General features: G+C 51.2%; 1 protein-coding gene across 2 annotated transcripts in view; it reads right to left on the minus strand.

Annotated features, from left to right (window-relative positions):
- Window positions 1–14,161, minus strand: part of CAMK1G (calcium/calmodulin dependent protein kinase IG) — a 29,364-nt gene extending 15,203 nt beyond the window's left edge. The window contains exons 1-3 of one of the 2 annotated variants that reach the window (XM_042975970.1): window positions 11,697–11,769; window positions 8,147–8,242; window positions 3,773–3,890 (exon numbers count right to left, since the gene is read on the minus strand). In XM_042975970.1, the coding sequence (XP_042831904.1) occupies window positions 3,773–3,890; window positions 8,147–8,174 (146 nt within the window). In that variant the 5' untranslated portion in view covers window positions 8,175–8,242; window positions 11,697–11,769. Of the gene's footprint in view, window positions 1–3,772; window positions 3,891–8,146; window positions 8,243–11,696; window positions 11,770–14,107 lie in introns of those variants that run through there. The other variant, XM_042975971.1, reaches the window with a different exon arrangement.
- Window positions 14,162–21,000: the final 6,839 nt, after the last annotated feature.

Here is a 21,000-nt window from a genome sequence, read left to right on the forward strand (position 1 = left end):
CAATGAATGCCTGATTATCTGACAGAACAGATAATCCGCGTGTTAGTTAGGCGCTTGGATTAGTATCGGTCTTGAGAGTCTAGTGTGAGAGATGGACACATACAAACGAGCAGGGGGTATCATGAGACCACCGAGAGCGAACATTTAAGACAGGGCCTCTGCTCTGGCTGGGCAGGATGCATGGCACACAACTCCAACACATGCCAGTCACCTTGGAACCGCTGTACATTTTCGTCCAATAATTATTACAATACTTTCCCCCCCAGCAGCTAGCAGGCTAGAAAACAAGGGCACCTTTTTCTAACGTGCACGCAGCGATCGCTTGGAGTAGCTAAGGAGCCCGTCACCCGTGGCCCTCTGACTTAACACCCTGAACTCAGTTTTCAGGGGTGAATGAGAGTTAGCCCAGCGAAAAGGTGGAAGTGATGTCTCAGGAGGGGGTGAAAAAGAGGTAGAAGAAACAGCATGGAGGCGCAGGACAGCAGGTAGGATGGGGCTGCCAGGGTCCAGCACCATCTGCGAAGTACGACGCAGGGAATACGGGCACACGAGTGGGCACGAGTGCCAAGTCCTCCACCCGGTTGCATACGGAAAATGCTCAATAAACGTGTGATGGGTGGATGGGTGGAAGGAGGGAGGAGGGAGAGGTTTGGACTGGGATTAGCTGTGTGTTCTACTCCTCTTTAGAGCCCACTTTCCCTGTTATAAAATGAGAGAGTTGAACCACGTGGCCTTCAAGATTCCTTCCAGCTATGACCTTCCGGGACCCAATTTCAGAGTTCTCCCTTTCGCCTGTACGTGGGTGGTACAGCTGACTTCAAAGCCGATATCCACTCTGGGTTCTCTTGTGGAATGAGGTCAAATTCCAGCCTTCCTTGAGGGGCGGGGGGGGGGGGCATTTACATTGCAGTGTATGCAAATGGCGCCTCCTAGGGTTGTGCAGTGTGGTGGCAATTTGAGACGGTGTTACTGCTCTTCTGCCTCAGGCTGCTTTGTACACTGTGTGTGTGTGTGTGTGTGTGTGTGTGTGCGCGCGCGCGCGCGTGCGTGTGGTGTGCGTGTATGTGTGTGTGGTAAGTATGGCCGGGCAGTGAAGAGGGATTACAAGACTTAATTGTGCTATCTGTCAGAGTGGGGAGCAGAGAGCTAGTTCTGAGCAGCTCAGGTTGCTGGGGTCAGAAGGCAAGACGGGCAGAGGCTTCAGAGCCAGGATTACTTTGCTGCAGTAGAACTTGGTCTGTGTTTCCTGCTCTGAACAGCTCTCTCCGCTTGCTGGAAGACTCATTGATGGGGGAAGTGGGGGAGGACCAAGGAGATGTCTCTTCTTGGGCAGTGAAAGGAGGAGGACCGGGGCCTGGTGACATTTCCCCTGCTATGGACTAGCTTTGCCCATCGTCCATAAGGCTACCCTAGGGCCCTGGAGTTGTGGGTGATCTCTGGGCAGATTTAGCAAAAGCCTTCTCTACTGGTGGGTTGTTCCAGAAGAGCTGAGGGCTAGAGACAAGAGGCATTCTTCAAGATTCCAGTACATCCTGCTCAGAGGAGTCTGCCCCACCCACTCTTCCCTTCCCCTCAGCATCTCACCTTGGTAACTGCATGGGGTCTGCAGCTTGGGGCTGCCTGTCCCCCTCCTGGGCACTTCAGGGGTGCCTTCTCTTTAGCTTTTGTTCAGCCCCAACTGCGGCAACAGCTGTGACTTGCCCCCTCTCTGGTCCCCGAGTTCCCCAGATCAGTGCGGGGCTGGATATATTACAGCCATCAGAAGCACTTAAAATACAGATTACTGACCACTCAGTCCTATCTCCGCAAACCCCAGTGCGGTAGGTCTGGGACCAGGAGTCTGTAGTTTTCAAAACTTACCTATGCTAAAATGATAGTGGGAAGTTATTACTGATTTTCTTGAGTGTCGCAATGCTATTGTGGATACAGATGAAAATGCCTTTATTTTTAGGGATGCAGACAGAAGGATTCAAAGGTAACATGTCATGAAGTGTGCAACTGCTGACAAATTGTCCAGGGAAATCAGTGTGTGTGTGTGTGTGTGTGTGTGTGTGTGTGTGTGAAAGAGAGAGAGAGAGAGAGAGAGAGAGAGATGAAAGTTTGTAAAACAAATATAGTGAAGTGTTAAAAGCTGTTGAATTGTGGTGTATATTGAGGTGGTGTATATATTTGTTGTTCACCGTATTATTATTTCACTTTTCAAAAAATTTAGTTATTTTCACAGCTAAAAGTTAGAGGGAAAGGGGACACCTGGGTGGCTCAGTTGAGCAACGGACTCTTCATTTGGGCTCAGGGCATGATCTCACTATGGTGATATCGAGCACTGTGCTGAGTGTGGAGCCTGCCTGGGATTCTCTCCCTCCCTTTCCCTCTGCCCCTCCCCCCCTCTCTAGCACCTACTCTCTCTCTCGAAATAAATAAATCAACTTAAAAAAATAGTCAAGAAAAAGTTAGAGGGGTAGGCTCCCCTGGTGACTCTACTGTCCCCCTAGGTTGAGGACGGCAGTGGCCGACTTCACTGAGTTCCGTCTTCTAACAGACCCACAGCACAAGTCTGAGCAAACAGTGAATAAGCCCTTGCCAACCTGGGCATCCTTCTCCCTCCTTCTCTTGATTTTCGGGATGCTTGGCAAATCATTTCTGATTCATGCATGAGTCTCGTCCCTCTCTCCTGCCAAAAATCCCCTCTCTAGCCACCCCCGTCTTGGCAAAGGTCCTTGATGGAAGGCCAAGGCTCTGATGACCAGCGCCACCCCCGAGATCCTCCTGCGTGCGCAGAGCCCCACGCTGGCCTGGGCAGGGAGAGCTCAGGGACCTCCTGTCCAGGCCAGGCCTGGCTCCTCTCCGTCTACAGTGAGAGTGTGGGCAGCTGTCATTGCCCGAGGTCAAGCCTCCCAGCCAAGGCCGACGGAACTAAACTCAGCCCGAGTTGGCTAAAGGGAAAGCTTGCTTGAATGGACAGCCTACTAACTGCCCCTCACTTCCTGGGGCCCAATTAGCCCAGACCAATTAGCAGGCCAGCTAGGGTCCTGGGGCTACGGAGCTGGTGGCCCGGAGCCCCTGGCAGCCTGCGTCACAGCCTGCACCCTCCCCGGGGGGTGGGGTGGGGGTGGGGGTGGGGGAGAGGCAGGACTGAGCAGAGTGTCAGCTCCAGACAGGCTGTCTCTGTTCCTCCAGCCGTGTAATCGTTGTCAAAGGGCAGGCACAGACACTCCAGAGGCGGGTAGGAGTTTGGGCTACGGCATGACTTTATTTTTCCAACACAGCACTTAAGCTACAGTGCAGAGTCGATGGGGAGCTGACTCCAGTATGTGTACCCATCCACTCTCTGGGGCCCAGAAGCCCCTTCTCCTCTGTCTACAGTACACAGCGGGGCTGGGTGACCTGTTCACTGCCAGGGGGAAATGAAGAAGCTGGATGAGGAGGCCCAGGAAAGTTCTAGGGTCACTGAATCTCCACAGGTGCTCCAGAATCCCGCTTTCCTGCCAAGTTGTCCCGGATCTAGAAGTAGGGCAGGGATCCCTGGGGGTGGGCCAGGACGAGGAGCCCAGGGAAAGGGCTGGGATTCCCTGCGGGTCCCAGTGTATGAAACCGTCCTCCGTTCTACCCCACGGTGACTTCCCCTACCCCACCTCCTCCCTGCGAGCTGCTGGGCTGATTTCCCAGGGGCCTCAGTCCCAGCTTGTCAGCTGCAGCTGGCCCAGAACAACTCTTTCCGGGTCCCCCCAGCGCGCAGCCCTGCCACCCGCCAGCTCTCAGCTCCCGCACTCACGATCCCAGCACTTCCATGAAGATGAAGGTTTTCCGGATGTTGGTGGTCTGTTTCTTCCAGGAGCTGGAGTCTTCTTCCTTTCGACCCATCGCCTCCAGAGTTGAAGCTTTCGGGGATGCTTTGAGGAAGGGGAGGAAGAGTCTGATCAGCTAAAATTTCTTAGACAGAAGTTGCAAAAAGAATCGAAAACACCTCTGTCACATAACAGCTAGAAAGAAGGATAAGGAGCAAACCCTGGATAATTGGCAAAAACAAGACCATTCTCTCCGCTTGCTTTTTAAAACGGCTCCAAAAAATACGTTGCACGTCTACTGCATGCCCATTGTACTTCCTACCGCCCAAGGAGTGGAGGGTCTCGGAGTGCAAAGTCCACTTTGTACATATGTGTTTAAGGGCAGTAACACACACACGTATGGATTCACACATGAATATCCACCCTGGGGGGAATCTGAGCTGTGCGGAGGGGTTTCCTGCGTTTCCTGGTGATGGCCAAGGTGTTTATTCAAACCACAGGGTCAGCCCGACTTCCCTTCTGTTGTCACACGTTGTATCAGGTAGGCCACGTCTCCAAGTCATTCCGACCCCCACCTCTCTCCTACCTGTTCTGGGCTAAATGAATGTTGGATGAAGGAACACTGTTTCCTCCCAAACACCCACAACGTTGGTACTGTGCTGGGAAAGTCGTTATTCATTAAAATCTGAACTAAATCTTGTCCTAACCTTGTATCGGGGTTCCAGAGTTACCACCTTCATTCACCTGAGGCAGCACCTATGATGTGCCAGGTGCTGGCTCCATACAGATGGTGGCTCTGTCCTCTGGGGACTCGCAGGCTAGAGGAGGCATACGATGAGCAGGGAGGGTACCACGTACGCGGTGACAAAGTGCGGGAGAGCCAGGAAAGAATAAAACCTAGGCTTGCAAGAGGGACAAACAGGGACAGTCATCTTTAGATAAAGTCAGGGGAAGGCCTACGTAGCAGGTCATATTTAAGCTGAGATCAGAAGTTTGTGAGGGAGCCTGCCAAGCACAGGGTGTGTACGAAGGAGCATTTCGGCAGAAGATATCAAACACAGGAGCCCCAGATGGGGGCCAGGCAGGAACCACCTGAAGGGATGGAAGGGACAGGGTCTCTGGAGCAGGGGGATCTCTGCATGACACGGGGGCGATGAGTGGGCAAGGGGAGGCGGGCAGGGGACAGACCATGTGTAAAGCCTTATAGGTCCTGCTAAAGATACTGGGCTTTTCTTCTAAGGGAGACCACAAGACACTGGAGGATTTTTAGCAGGGAGTTAAGTTGCACGTTGACTTTAGAGCTCACTCTGGCTGCTCTGTCGAGAATGGGGTGGAGGGAGTAAGAGTCAATATATGGACAATGGTGGGGGACAGAAGTCCAGGACAGAAATGACGGTGGCTTGGATCACAGTGGAAATGAGGGAGAGAGAAGGGGTGGACTTGGGATACATTCTGGGTTTCCGATTATGTGCGATACCAGGTGATGTGACTACAGAGCAGGGAGAGTCTAGGCTGGCTGCCATGTTTCTGGTAGGGGTATCGGGGTGACGGTGCCCCTAGTGAGGCAGTGAATACTAGAGAGAAGCGTGTTCTTGGGGTGGCTGGGTTGGGGGGGATCTCCGTGCCTTTGGGCGCTCTGCCCTAGTTGGTCTATTACAGACAGATATTCGTGTCTGGAGCGGTGGGTGAACCCCATTTCTGCCAATACTCTTTCCCCCATACTCCTTGGGCCTAAGAAGTAGGAAAATATGTCTAATGGTCGCATCTCTTAGGCAATACCCCTCCTTCCCCATTGAAACAAATGCCTGTAGACTCTATGGGGTCTTCTATTAGCCTCAGAACAAAGGGAAAGTTGGTGCCTTCCTAAATGAACATCAGGTAAAGAACAGAGGTTTGGAGGTCAACCTGAGTTCGGATTCTACTGCTGCCAGTTACTACTTAAATGGCCTTAGGCAAGCTACTAACCTCTTTGAGTTTATTAACTCATCTGTAAAATGGGACAAAGCCCATCACGGTTATGGTGAAGGTTAAATGGAATTGTGTACACAGAGACTTAGCACATTGTCTCACATATACTAAACAGTTGGAATAGAGATAGTATTTGGGGGATGCTAAATCGATGTCTCTTCATTCCTGGTAATCCCCATCTGGAGGAGGACTCGTGTCCTAAAATAGGTTCTATAGTATAGAGAGGAACCACTTCTGCCATTCAGACACAAGTGTGAGACTTAAGCCCCTGTGGATACGAAGAATGTGGCAAAAGAGAAGGCCCTGCTAGAGAGGAAGAGGTGTGGAAATGACCGACAGTTTTGGCTCAAGTGGATCCAGGGAAGGAGAGGGGGGGAGATGGGTGTAGTTGCCCGAAGCACACATCTCTGCGTTCCCCTTCCTGGAGTTGAACCCCATCCGGGCCTGGGAGAGATAGGTGACACAGATGGGTGGGCTTCCCAGGCCCCTGCTGGTGGGAAGCTATAAGTGTAGGAGGAGTTTCCACTGCAACCACATTTAACAGGGCGGGAAGTAATCACGGGGCAGGCCTAGAGGGAGAAGGTGAGTGAGACAGGGTGGCATGACCCGCTGGGACTCCAGAAGTCTCCCCGGGCCTGTGGGGGGCTGGGGCCAGCTTGTTCCAGATCATGACGGCCGACAAAGGGTGTCTCCCTAGCCCTGTGTTTGGTGATGTCATGTTGTTAGCTTGAAATTAGCCACAGTGGGAGTGCTTACACCTGGACACAGGCAAATGCTACAATCAGGGCTTCTTCCCCACTCATCCCCTACCTTCTAGAACCAGTCCTTAAACAGACATGTCATCTCACTTCTGCCCCTGGCCCTGGTGAAGGGACACAGAGCTGCTAGAGGGCCTGTCACCTGGGGTCCAGAAGAAGAGACAGGCTTAACCAGGGCTTCTCAGGTGGAAGCAAATGGCTGGGAGCTGGGCGTTTAGTAGAGGGTGTCAGCACGGTGTCCGGTGGGCCAGATGGGACCAGTCACACTAAAGAGGTCAACAGTCATCTTCTGGTGAGATCCCAGAGAACTAGGATCTGAGGTCCCTGATGAGTCTGAGGCCCCTTTCTCCTATCTACAAGCAAGATCAAGTAAGCACCTTATAACACAAAATGCCCCCTTGAACCAGAGTAAGAGGCGGCGAGGCCATCTCAAGGCTGCTCAAGGCTGTGTGTTTTCCTGGAAGAAACTGAGTTAGCTAAATGAGACTCCGTTGAACCTGAGATGCTATAATGAACACATTCAAATTTAAGGTTCCCCATTTCCCGTTTTTGCTGCCTGGTGAGAGTGGGGGTTCATGAGAAGGATTCTACGGGAAATAAAGACGCTACATTTTCTTCACACATTTCAGTATTGTGTGTAAATTTGCAACCTGGCTGTATACTAGTTGGTGGCTGTTATTATGAGAATACGTGTGAGAAGTGTTATGAAATCCTTAGCATTTGGAAATTCCAGTGTGGATCTGGTGGTTTGTGCTTGTATCTTCAGGACCATTTGTGGACTTGCTCCTCTTGGGAGGGGGGCAGCCCTGAGGGACCACAGCAGTTCAGGGCTCCAGGCACTAGCTGGGGGGTGGGGGGCCTCACCAGCCCTGCAGTGGTGGCCTGACCCTTGATTTGGAGGGCACGGTCCGCAAAGCAGAGAGATAAATGAACCCTGACTGGCAGACTGCTTTAGGGAAGATGAAATATTAGAATAGAGGGCTATCTTTAGCCAGATACCATTCTGCAGATTCTTAGCCCCAAATCTGGCAGCTTCCACTTATCAGACTGGTTGGCATCTGGGCTCGGACCAAGTGCTTCTTATTGTATACACTGCAGCTGGGAAGTCTTGAAGAATGTAAGGGGTGAGGGCAAAGGGGTGGACGTTAAAAGGAGCCATATCAAGAGGGTCAGTCTGTTTGTCTCCCTCTCTGTCTCTCTCCCCTCCACAGACCCGCAGGGCTGGGGGCGGGGTGCTGCTTTTCCAGGTAAGGAGCCAGTCAAGAATCTTCTTTCCAGCTTGGGGACCATCAGCTGGGCGTTCATGACTCCCCCTGCTGGAGCCCCGTGGAATGACGGCCCGCCCTCAGGGAGGCTCCCCCAACCACCTCACTAGCAGATCTGTACTCCCTGTTCCCTCTCTCCCATCTCTCTTAAATAGCTTAAAAACATAGTATTCTTAGCTAAGCCAGGCTATAAGAAAACATCTTTCCCGCCCACCCCTCCTCCCATACACTCAATCCCAACAATTTAGTTCCATCTTCAGAGCAACGTGGAAAACTCGGGGGCCCGGATCTGAAACCCCCCGTCGTTCCCGCCCCTCCCGGACCTCAGAGAAGTCCCCAGGCCCCGTGCCCCGCGCGGTGAAGGTCTAACCTTGGGCTCCTAGAGGGGCAGCCCACATTGTTTCCGCGTCCTGCTTCTTTCCGTTGAAGTCCTCCCCCTTCTCCCCTGACTCCTGTAATCTAGGTTCTTTCAGAGGAAAAGAAAACACATACTGAGAAGGTTGAAGCCCCAATATTGCTGTTATTTGTTCTCAAAGCACTTGCACCTCTCTCTTTTGGGCCAAGACTTTCACTGGGCTTCAAAGCTCAGCAACAGCCACTGCAGGGTTACAGCTGATTTCCCACGTGTAGCTGGGGGTCGCGGTGGGGGTTGGCATCCGTGACCCCCCACTCCCTCAACAGGGCAAGACCCTCAGGGATATTTTGCAAAAATGACTCCAGGCAAAGGAAACAACCTTACTCATGGGGCCATCTTTGAATTGTGAGGGTAACATGTCTTCAATCAACAAGCGTTTATTGAGTACCTCCTGCGTACCTAGGGCACTAAACACGGACATTTCTGTGATAGGAAGCTACCTTTAAAAGTTCTTCCGATCAAGGTGGAAAGACCAAGCCTAGGTATGTACATAAGCAACTAAAAACACGGACCAGTCCAGGGGAGCGGCAAATGAATGCACACACTGCTCGTTGCTCGTAGCCAAAGCAGTTCAGAGGTCAGCTGCAGCTTGACGGCGGACGTGTGAAAGTCCCTCACCAGGCTGTGAGTGCTTCCAGGGCAGGGGACGTGTGTTCCTCAACTGGAATCCCTAATGCCTAGTACTGAGCCTGGCATACACCAAGGTCCAGCATGCATTTGATACGCGATTTAGTGAAGAGGAGAGCCCAGGTGGGTTGATCAGGGAGTTGGACTTAAAATGGCTTAGTGCAAGGTGGGAAGACAGATTCCTTACCTTGCTCTAGAAACAGACCTTCAGCAAGAAGACCTGTACTTGGGGAAGAAAAGGCAGTAGGGCCTCCTCTCTAAAGTTCTCTCAGCGAGGCGGCATTTAGGACATTGCAGCAAGACCTATGACAATCTGAAACTCCTGTTTCTTTGTGTGAGGTCATATCCTCACTAGAAAGTAACTACATGTGGACCAGACCTTGCCTATCTCCTTGTCTCCCCTGGGCCTAGCGCAGCGCCTGGCTCCTAGGTCGTGTTCACTCGTAGTTTTTTCAGATGGTCTTCCTGGTCTGTTGGGGGACACAGCTGGGGAGGAGCTTGCAGAGGGAAAAGTTCTTCCTAAAGGGTAGCCCTGGGCTAGATGCCGCCTCTGAATGCAGCCCTTTCTGGTGCTTCTGGGGACAGGCTATGTGATCCGTGGTGGCATCCAGCCTGGCTGTTTATGAGGTGCTGGTAAGAGATGCTCGGGCTGTGAGCACAGGAGGCAGGTGCCCTTCTCATGCTTCCTTCATGGAGCATCACTGCCCTTCTCTCCTTCCCATGCTCCATTTGGTCACAGGAACAACACTAGCACCAGACAGAACTCTAAGGCAGATGAGGCTTATTTTCAATGACCTCCTCATTGCCATCACCAATCCCCAAAGATGCCAGGCTTTCAATTCAATTCAATTCAATTCAATTCAATTCAATTCAATTCAATTCCATGTGTTTCCCAAAGCCACAGTAGGGTTCCTAAAGTGGACAGGAGCAACCTAGAGGAGATGGGGACAGGAAAGGAGGGGATCTTGGAGGAGCATGTCTGCAGCCTTCAACCTACAGATAACGGCTCTCAACTCTACCTAGGAGAAGAGTCACTGTACCTTTGCTTATGCTCTCACTTGGGGCTTCTGAGCAAGCAGGTATAAGTCACTCTGGGGCATGGTGAGGCATGTGTGGCTCTTTTACTGACCTCAGTGGAACCAGGCCACCCTAAGACCGCTTTATGGTCTGCATACAGGGCTTTCCATTTCTTGGGAGCATGACTCAGAAAGGCCTGTGGGTCTTGGGAGGGAGGTTATCAGTTGGATCATCTTTAATAAGAGTGTGCTCTCTGCCTCCAGGCTGGGGCACATGGAGTCATGGCAATGTATAAATTGTGTGGTTATAAGGGGCTGAAACGCTAAAGCTGGGTTGTTTTCTTGCCCTGACCGCCCCCCGCCCCCCGCCATCTCCTGGGCTCTGGCCCATATTGGACTTTGCGTCATCCTTTGGATTGAGAGGGACATTAGAAAGAGCTCAAGTTCTGGTTCCAGTTTTGATTTGGTACGGAGAAGCTGTGCAGCCCCAGGGAAGTCACTGTACACTTCTGGGCTTCCACATTTCTCTTTAGTGAAAAGAGATTGGAACAGACAAAGGTTTCCTGAAGTTTGTTTTTTAAAATACTAGTCCCAGAAGATTCTTTGTGTGCAAAGTGGGTTTGCTGCCCCTTCTTTAAAGATTCATGACCCATATTAGCTTATGAAAGGCTCTGAGGACTATTACACACCCTCGGTTAATGCTGTTTAACCTGTCATGACCCAAACTTACGAGATTGTGAAACTTTCCTTTTGTGACATCTGCTAGCATCCAGGGACTCCAGGGTTGCCCAAACTTACTTTGGAAAATGGGGTGACTGGCTATTTCTGATACTTTGTGATTCTCCATTTGTTTTAGCCCTAAGAAATTTCCAGCAGTCTGCTGCCCTCAGCCATACCACTTCATGATGTCACAGGCATATAGCTGGGCCTGGGTGGCTGTCAGGCCCAGTTCATGGGCTGCAGCTCAAGTGGCTGGTCAGTTTTCCAGAGCCCAAGCGCCAAACCTGCAAGCCTCCTGGAGACTTCTGGCAGAACAGAACCTCTGAGGAGTATGGACTCCATCCCCAGTGCTCCCACTAGGCCTGCGTCTCATGGGCCAACTCTGCGTGCCAGTTTCTGTTCACAAAATCACGGAGGAAGGATGTTTTTCAATTGCCTCCTGCAGTTTATTTTAGGCTCAAACCCACATTTACGTGTAACCAAGTCCGTCCTGCTGCAGTGACAAGCCAGAATCCACATGTTGCCTAAGGTTTACTGTGTGCCTCTTATAAAATAAATGAAGAACACGCTCCAAGGCTTCACTTAGTGGCTGAGAGGTCAACACATAGGAGTCACTGGAGAGAGTAGGGGGTGCTCCTGATTCCCGATGTGCTTCTAAGCACAGGGGGCCTCAGTTTCCTCATCTGCTGCACGGGAATAATGATCCCTGCTCTAATTCTCAGCACTCCCGTGGCGTCAGTGGGCACAAGAGAATCATTCTGCAGCCTCGACGATGCCATGCAGCGGGTCCACATTACAGGCACATGAATTAAACACCATGCACCGGCCGGGAAAGAGAGGAAAACAAAAGCACTTTAGAGGCGAACACGCAGGAGGAGACGTGAATCCACTGCTCCCTAACTGGTCTCAGCTCCCAAGTGCGTCTCACCGTGTGGACATCTCATTTCACGGTGATTTTAAAGTGTTTGAAAGTATCTAATTTTTCATACAGCACGGTCTTGAAATGCAAACCCACTACTTCATCTGGTGCCGAACCAGCAGAAGAGAGCTCTGAGGCCACACTGGGAAGCTGCCTGGGAAGGGTTTATGCTGGTCTCTCTGGGGCACCTTTCTAAGGAGTTTCCAGGGGGAATGGTGCTGACCGTGTATCTGCCACACGCGGCCCTTAAAGCCAGACCCGTGCAAGAGGTGCGTCCTCTGTGCAGGTGCAGGGCTCCTTCCTGGCACCGCCAGGCACGGTCCGCCCCGGGAAGGGGTGCACGAGGCGAGCTGTGGCAGGATGCTCTGCGGGACCAGCCCTGCCTCCCGGGACTCGGGCTTGACCGGCTGGCACCGCCGCGCTCGCGGGGCGGGGCGGGGCGGGGCACATGCCGCCGGGCCCCAGCCCCCAAGCCCCCAGCCCCCCAGCCGGTGACCGCGGGGGCGCGCCTGCGGTTGTAGCGCGCGCGCGCGGCCGCCGTCTCATTCATGCTGTAGCTCATTCACTGGGCGGGCTGGCGGCGCCGGCGTGGGGGGGCCCCGCACCGCACGCGCTGAGCGGGGCGCTTATTCTAGCCGCTTGCGCGTGTGTGAACGCGGGAGAGGGATCGAGGGCGGCGCTCTCTGCCTCGGGGGTGGGGGGGTGGGGAGTATTTCCTGTCCCAGCCCCCTGCTCCCAAGTGCTCCCCGGCCTCGCAGGATGCCTGCTGAGCGCTGGCAGCCGCACCTTGCGGGCGCCTCACCTGCCTCCCCTCCTCCCCTCGGCCTCACTGTCACCTTTAGGGGAGGTGTCATGAAGCCCGTTCGGTAGCTGCGGTGCTGATGGCTAGAAATGTTGAGCAGGATGCCCCAAATCAGATAGTATGTGACAGAGCTGGCCTGGGAGCCCCCGTCCATCAGAGAGCCACCACAAAACCTGTTGCCTCTCTCCTGGAGGTGATTATCCGATTTCACTTACCGGGCTTCACCCTTGGGGTGCTTTCATGCAACCCCAGCACCCAGCCCCTGACCGAGCCCCCCGGGGAACACGTGACTTGGATGATCTGAGAAAGGCACTGAGGCCGGGCCATCTACTGCCTCTCCTGGCTCCAGCTCAAACCTCTTGTCGCTCGGACCTCAGGCTTCTTTCCCCAAGTTTTGCCCCGTCTGTCTCAGGAGTGCTGTTAATACACACGCACATCCACACCTGTCCCCCACCCCATACACCATAGCTATCTGTGGTATCATGGAGAGGTCACTGATGATGTCAGAAGTTCTGGGGTCAAACGCCACCGTCATTAACCAGATACCACCAATATCCAGCTTTGCAACGCCAGGCAAGCCTCTTTGAGTCTCATCCATACTAAGGGAGAACTATTACTTGCCCCACCAGCTCGATGGGCTTGTCCTAAAGCCAGTAGCTTAAAAGCACATTATAAACTGTAAAGCGCAGTTCCCATACCAGGTATTACTAAGCACTTTGTGTCATGGCCTATTGGAGCTCATCTTTGGCCCCGGGTTAAGCTGGGGCAAAAGAACTGCCCGGGGCTGGGCTGTTTCCGGCCTCTGATCTGGGAAAGATCATCTCCTTACCCAGGAGAACCCTGCTCGACTCTTTGACCCTCCTCAGAGATGTTTCTCATGATCAGTTTATCTGGCTCCAGAGCAAGCCGCTGGCCAGCCATGCACTACCGCCAGACCAGCGCGAGCCCTGGCCGCTGCCTCCGGGAGCTTCGGGGTTAATGTTTGTGCGTCAAAGTTACGTGGAGAGAAGGGGCCACAGCGCGGATGGGGGTGGTGGAGCAATCAGACCTTCTTTTAACGTCTTCACCTGCCGGCGCAACTGGGGAAGTTTCAAGACGGAAGGGAGACAGAAGCGCCCCTGGGGAAGGTGAAGGAGCAGTCTCGTGACTGACAGCAATGAGTCCTGCATCCTGAAGCCGCCCAGGCGGGACGTGGAGCTGGCGCCTGGCGGTGGACCCCGCCGGGAGGGACTGAGGCTGGCCCGCTTTCCTGGGGTTTGCAGAGCCACAGGCTGTTTACAAACTGCCTTTTCTGCCCCCTGGCTCTCTTAATGCTCACGACAGCCCAGACAGGTAGGCAGAACGCATTGCTCCTTGACAGATGGGGTCAGAGAGGTTAAGAGATGAAGGTTGAGCAGGAGGCAGGGTTGCAAGCTCGCTGGAGGTCCTGACACCCCCGCAGACAGACAGCCCCTCCCAGCCACAGAGCCCTGAGGATTGTCCCTAGAATGCAGCCTGCAGGCAGGCATTGCAGGAGGGACATATACAGATATCTTGCCCCCCTTTCCCTGCCCAGAAGTGCAAAAGGTTCCCCCTCAAGCCAACCCCGAAGTGATGGCAGATGGCTCTGCACGGAGGTTCCACCTGGGCCCCGCTCAGACTTATTTTCCAAGGCAGCTACAACTTATCCTTGATACCACGAGAGTCAGGCAAGCCTGGAAATGGGGCAGAAATGAAGAAAATACCCAAGTTGCTTGCAAAGGTGGCTCTTCTGCCACATCTCTAGGTGCCACATGCCTCCCCTTAAGCAAGGAAACCTCCTAAAACCGAGAAAAGAGTCAGGTTCATCTTACCTGAAGACTCGGAAGGAATGGTGCTCCCGGTGCTCCTACTCCAGCTCCTACAGGTCTGTGAGGATTAGCTGCTCCAGCGCTTTAACAATAAACCGAATTAAAGGGGAGGAATGCAGGGGTTTTCTTTCCCAGGACCGTAACCAGGCAGTCTTAAAGGGGAGGAAAAGTAGCTATGGTGGCTTGCGTCTCTCCTGCCTTTCCTCTGCTTTGCTTTCCCTCCCTCCAAGCAGCATTGAGTCCGATCCAGAAAAATGCTTTTGCAGAGGGCCCTTTTATGCCTTCTGTGCGTGTGTGTGCGTGTGTGTAATTGTGTTTGCATTGATGTGTGTAATGGCAAGGGAGCAAGAAGAAAAAGCAAAAACAAAACTGCAAATTACTGGCTTCCATTGGCCTGGATGGGGTGATAACAGAACATTAGAGAAGCCTTCTAGGACTGCCTGCCTCAGTTTCTTTTTTATCCACTCAGTTGCTGGAGTGTTGTCTAAAAACACCTTCCCGACCAAGAGGATATCTACTTGGATCGAAATGTAGGGACCGAAGACCGCTCTGTGTCCAGTTGTCTCTTACAGAATGGGAAGAGAAGCAGGGGGACCCTCTGTTGCATGGCCCCACCCCAACTCTCTGATCTATCACCTGTCCCCTGTTTCTAGAAGCATAGCATCCTGATCCCAAAACCTACCATCTTCTTTTCAGTCCTATCCCATTAGTCCTTAGGAGATCATTCTCTTTCCTCTGGAAACTCTAGCTGACTCTCTTCCCCCGTACTCACCTCTCCATCCTGCTCTTGACCATCTCAGCCTCCTTTGGGCTGTTCCTTTCAGTGAAGTTTCCTTGAACTTCCGTCTTTTGCCCTTTGCTTTCTCTTTCCCTACTCTTCCCTTAATCCTAACATCCACTCACAGAGTCTGTTACCATCATCATGTGAATGCACCAAGTCAACACCCCCGTCTGGGTTGTTGACCTTAACCTTAACATCCAGATGTCCAACTCCATCCACAAATAATCCTGAACGTGTAAGAGCTTTCTTCAGACCCCTCTCCCCCTGTCTCCCCAGCTAGGCTGTGGACGTACCATCTTCCCAAACACTCAAGGTAGGGTCCCAGTCACTTTCTTTGACTGTGTTGTCCCTTTCATTGCCTTCCAAATCCAATCAGCTGTTATGCACTTTTAATTGTTCCTTTAAATTAGCTTTTAAATTGTGCCTTTTCAATTTTTTAAAATCGCTTGTGTTTTTTGAACACATAACACATTCACAGGGGTCAGAAATCAGAACTATATTAAAAGACATATATCAAAAAATAAAAATAAAGAAATAAAAGGCATACATTGAGGTGTTTCACCTTTCCATCCACCCTTTCCCACCCCCCCACCCGCCCTGCCCTCTATAGGTGGCCACTCTTATTAGTTTCTTTTCAATCACTCCAGTATTTCATGTGGATGCAAGTAAAAGAATATAGAATATATTCTGTAGAATATACAATATAGATACAGCTATAAATAGATAGATATAGATATTCCCTGCTATCCTTTTCACACAGAAAGTAAGTAAATGCTGCCTCTTTTATATCTTCATTGCCACAATTTTAATTCAGGCCCTCCTTCTCCTCTCTCTGGTACTATTGTGATAGATTAGGCTCTAACTGGTCCCTGGGGGAGGTGGCCAATTGAGATACCTAAACGTGGCTCTGGAGAAGTCTTCTAGGTTAGACTCCTGGGTTGTCCGTTGACAGGATGTATGGCCTTGGACAAGTGACTTAACCTCTCTGTGCCTCAGTTTCCCCACCTGTGAAAGGGGATAATTTGTGAACTTATTTCATACACTGGTAGGGTGGAGTGAGACAGAATGCCAGTTGGTTGGTACAGTGACTAGCAGATGGTAAAGACTCAGTAAATGTGGACTAATACTGTTTTCCCTCCAATCCAACTTTCATTCTTGCTAGAATAATCTCAAGAAAACATATTGCTTTTACCTCAAAAAAAAAAAAAAAAGATCTATTACCTACAGGATAAAGTCCAAACACCTTGGCCCATCACTGAAGGCATTCTAGGACCTGGCACAAAACTGTCCTCTCTCCCTTGAGTCCCTCCATCCACCCAGCTAACTCTCTAGCTTTGCATCCGAGACCCTGATTTCTGACACACCACTTTACCCAACGCTCCTGACCTTCGCTTGTGCTGGTCTATCAATATAGAATGCCCTTTCCTCCTTCTCTGCCTATGGAAATGCTATAGATTTTAAAAATCCTCATCAAATACTATCTCATCCGCGAAGCCTTCCATGATTTCCCGACTTTCTTGCAACTAGTCCCTCCTTCCTCTGTGCGGTTCCCAAAACTTTGTCTACAGCTCTTCGTCGTCCTTAATCTTTTCCTGCCTTGAATTTTAGCCTGTGTTGCCACCACTTAGATTCCCTGAGTACAGTGTCCCTGTCCAGCAGCTGTCTTCCTCCTGTCTGAACACTGGAACTGGGGAGTTCATCACAGCTTGAAACAGTCAAGTAATGCCCTTGGGCATCAACATGTGTTAGAAAGTTTATCTCCATAGGGGACTGAAGTCTTCTTCAGCACAGGCACGCATGCACTCATTCCTTAAATGTTTATCAACACTGACCACGTACTAGGTACTGGGGACACAAAACCAGACCCAGACTCTACACTCCTAGAACTTCTGTCCAAGCACACGAACCAGCCAAGTCTGTGCTACGTAATGTGCGCTGATACAAGTTTGAATTGGGCAAGGAACTGCTTGCTGGTCAGCACCAGCCCCCTGGAACCCTCCCTCTTCTTCCCCTTTCCTTCCATCCACCTGCGCACTGCTGGCCTTGGTGAGCCACAGAGCCAGAGATGAATTCTCAGCTGTGGAAATAGAAATGGGTTCCATGCTGGGCGCCATGGGACAAAGTGTTACCTCTTTATGCTGAGTTCCAAAGGTAGATGTCCTCGCAGGTACTGACCAGGCCATATGCTGGACATCAGAGGCTGGGAGCAGGGGCAAAGAATCCATGGCTGGAGCAGTAGCACAGGTGGCTAGAGAACTGGAGGGGCATCCATTCAGGAATGTGTTCCAGGGAGGTAGAAGAGAGACTGGGGCGTGAGAATGCACGTGTACTTGGGCACATATACATGCATGTGCACACTCACACATGCTTGCAACGTTGTCTGGTTCAGATTCTTTTAATGGCCTTGTCTCTATTGTTTCTCTAATCAGCAGTCCCACTGAGTGTCTATTCAACATCAACTCTGTGCCCAGTAGAGGAGGCAAGGCATAGAAAACAACTGGAGATGAATCAACAACTGCATCAGGTACTATTACCTCACATTGTCCCCAGGGACGGGGCCTTGGCAGGAGAGCTGGGGGTTGGAGGCGTTAGGAATGGTTTCATGGAAAAGTGTCATGGAAGTCAGCCTGGTCCTTAAAGGTGACTAGGACCAGATGTGGGAGATGTGGTGGGTGGGGTGGGGTTAGGGAAAATACAGAGGCTGGAATATGTAAGATGCATGTTGGAAATGACAGGGTGGCCCTGCAGTGCACGGGGGACAAGTGCATGGGGGACAAGGCTGGCCCAGGAGGGTGTTTGAGCAGCCTGACTGAGGCTTTCGACTTGGCTGTGAGGCAGTAGAGGCACTGTAGATTTTTTTTTAAGTTTATTTATTTTTGAGAGAGAGAGAGAGAGAAAGAGAGACAGAGTGTGAGCAGGGGAGGGGCAGAGAGAGAGGGAGACAGAATCCGAAGCAGGTTCTAAGCTCTGAGCTGTCAGCACAGAGCCCGATGCGGGTCTCAAACTCACCAACTGTGAGATCATGACCTGAGCTGGAGTCAGACGCTTAGCCATCTGAGCCACCCAGGCACCCCATCTGCACTGTAGATTCTTAAGCAAGGATGCTTGCCGCATACCAATGTCGGGGTGCCAGAATTGGGGAGAAATTAGAGACTAGAAAGTCAGCAGGGAGGCTCTACTATCATGGAGATGAAGGTCTGAACTAAAGGGGTAGAGGAGAGGAGAAGGAAGGCCCATTCTCACCAGGAAGCGTCCTTCTCTCACCTAAAGTGACGTGTGCATCTGAGCTTGTCACAGGGGATGTCAGCAAAGGGAGAAGTGACCAAGTGTACTCACTGGGTGCCCACCTCCACTGCTCCCATGTGGTCATGCTTACCCTTCAACTGAACAAAGTAAGGAGTCCTCTTATGGTTTGGGGTAAGGAGGAGACAAGGGAGGTGTGCTCATGAGAACAGAACAATGTTTTTCTTTCAAAGAGCATTGGTCTGCACTCTCTTTTATGTTTGATTAGACCTCCAGATTGAGCTTTTTGGATAACCAAATGACGACAAGACATAATGAGGTGCCAGGGTGGAAAAGGGAAGGGAAAGCAACCTCCATCCATCTGTCCATCCATCCATCCATCCTTCCATCCATCCACCCTTCCATTCATTCCTGCAACAAATATTTATTAAGCATCTACTCTGTTTTGTGCACTATTTTGGGCTCCAAACATACAGTAACAAATAAGATAAGCGGTTTCTTCCCTAATGAGTCTTGCATTCTAGCCGTGGAGTCAGATTTTAAACAAATACAGATCATCACAAATGCAGTAGGTACTATGAACAGTTTAGGACACTGTGAAAATATGTGTTAGGGGACCTTACCAAGCCCGGAGACAGTGACTTTCAAACTGGACTCAGAAGGAAGAAGAACTAACTACGTGAAAAGTTAAGCAAAAGAACAGCTTGTGGAAAGGCCCTGAGGTAGAAAGGAGCCATGCCTACTGGAGAAACAGAGAGAAGTGCATTGTTACTGGGCAGTAAGAGAAAAAGGGAAAGATGCCCCAAATGCGGCTGGTGAAGCAAGAAAAGAAACATTGTCCAAGGCCTTGAAAGTATGACAGGCAGAGTAATGAGAGGGGAGAGGGGCCACCAAAGAACAAACACCCCTTATTTCATAACACATTTCCAATTTGAAGTTGGATAAGAGAGAATGGAATGGGCACCCAAAGTGGGGGCGAGAGGGAGGAAATGGAAATTGTAGGATGGTACCAACAGGCTGGCATGCAGGCATGAATCAACGTAATACTTGCTACTTTCGTGTTTATTTGTTTTAAAAATAAGACACCAGATTTCTAGTACTTCCAGGAATAGAGATGCCGCTTGGTCTACATTGTTCCCGCAGCCTGCGATGCGCTCATCTTTTTGTTTGAGCCGGACCGTTAAGAAGTCTCCTCCCCTGATCACTCTTCCCCGGGCACAGGCAAAAATGGATGTTCTCTGAGCCCAACTCTGCAACCGCTCGCACCCTGCTCCACTGGGTGGAAACCGGTCTGCCACATGTCAGGGTTGTCCAGTAGTGACGAGCTCTCTAAGCGTAGAAACCATGCTTCAGTGACCTCCGTACTATCATATCACCCGGTGCAAAGCAAGTTCCACAAAGGGTCTGAAAAATCGAAGGGCAGAATAAGACCTAAAAGAAGGGTTTTCTGCTGTGTCCTGAGTTTGACACTATTAACAGCAGAAGGAGGTGCATTAGTAATGGGTTTACCATCGGCTGCCCCTACACACACGCAGAACCCACAGAATATACATGCAAACAGCCATGGCTCCTGGTTTGTGCCGCAGCTTCCGATTTCTTTAGAGGACACAGAGAGTTGAGTGTCAGGGGTGGGCTGGTCAGTCAGGATCTCTGGGTGTTTCCGCATGGCCCCTCCACCTAGGGAGGGTGTGTCAGCTCATTCCATCTGAACTTTCTTCTCCTTTCTCCGATAACTCCTTCACCCTGTATACCCTGTGCTTAGATCTTTCTGTCTTTCTCCTCCACCCCTGCCAAGGTTCAGCAGACATTCAGCTGTATCTCGCCCTACCCTGGGTGGGGCAGGCATCCCGTTGGTTCTTGCAGGTTGGATGTCTACAAGGCGAGTAGATTTTCACCTGATCCCCTCCTCACATGTTCGCTCTGTGTCTCTGTGCTAAAAGAATCTACCGTCTCCGTTGCTTTGAGTCACATTCCCAAATGAGCCCAGCCTTCGTATATGCCATGTTCCAGGAATAAGTGGGGTAAGGGACAAAGCCTATGAGCCTGGCTTCAGATTTTTGGCTGATGACCTAGTCAGTTCCCATGTGAGAGCCCCAGCAGAGACTGTAGAACCTTTCTCCTCTGTATCCAACATTATCTGCGTGTATTTCTCTGTCCACGACTGGAGGAATCAGTCACGACTCTCCATGGTCACCAGCACGTGACCTTGAGAAACAGTGGGGATGGGAGGGGGTCAAGTGCAATGAGGGGGTGATCCTGAGTATCACTTGGTGGAAAATATGTTCCAAACTTTCATCAAGGCTACTGACAAAGTACCTGATTGTCCTCTTTGATTTTAATTTCCTTTTTCTGTCTCTTCCTAAGCCTCCAGGGAATGAACAAATAACAAAGGAAATGGCTGACAAAGGGAAAATTATGATGTGAGAATTTCACTAAAGAATTCAGCCCACTTTACTCTGTTCGCAAAGGCCCTGGAATTGGCCCCGAACTGGGGTTTAGGGAATCTAGCATTTGTTCCCACGGTGTCCTTATTAGCCAGGCAACCTGGGCAGAGTCTAAACCTCAAGGATCTTCCTGTTCTCATCTGTCAAATTGGGCTAATGATGTCAATCCACCCCACGAGTCTCTCTACTGTCGGTGTCCCAGGTAAGGAAAGGATTGTATGAGTCATGGAAAGTAAGGTTACACTTGTTCCCTGCTGAAAGTCACATGCTCACCTCCGGGTCCTGCCCCCGCATAGGGCAGAGTTAGAACGCAGCAGGATTGCTCTGGGCTTCTCGGGGGAGAAGGGACTCAGGGCTTCTTCACTCCCAAGAGCAAGCTGCCACTGCCCTCTAGTGACAGCATTCTGTCCAGACCAGGTGCCTGTGTC

Source organism: Panthera tigris, chromosome F3, assembly GCF_018350195.1.
Source record: "Panthera tigris isolate Pti1 chromosome F3, P.tigris_Pti1_mat1.1, whole genome shotgun sequence".
Lineage (NCBI taxonomy): Eukaryota > Metazoa > Chordata > Mammalia > Carnivora > Felidae > Panthera > Panthera tigris.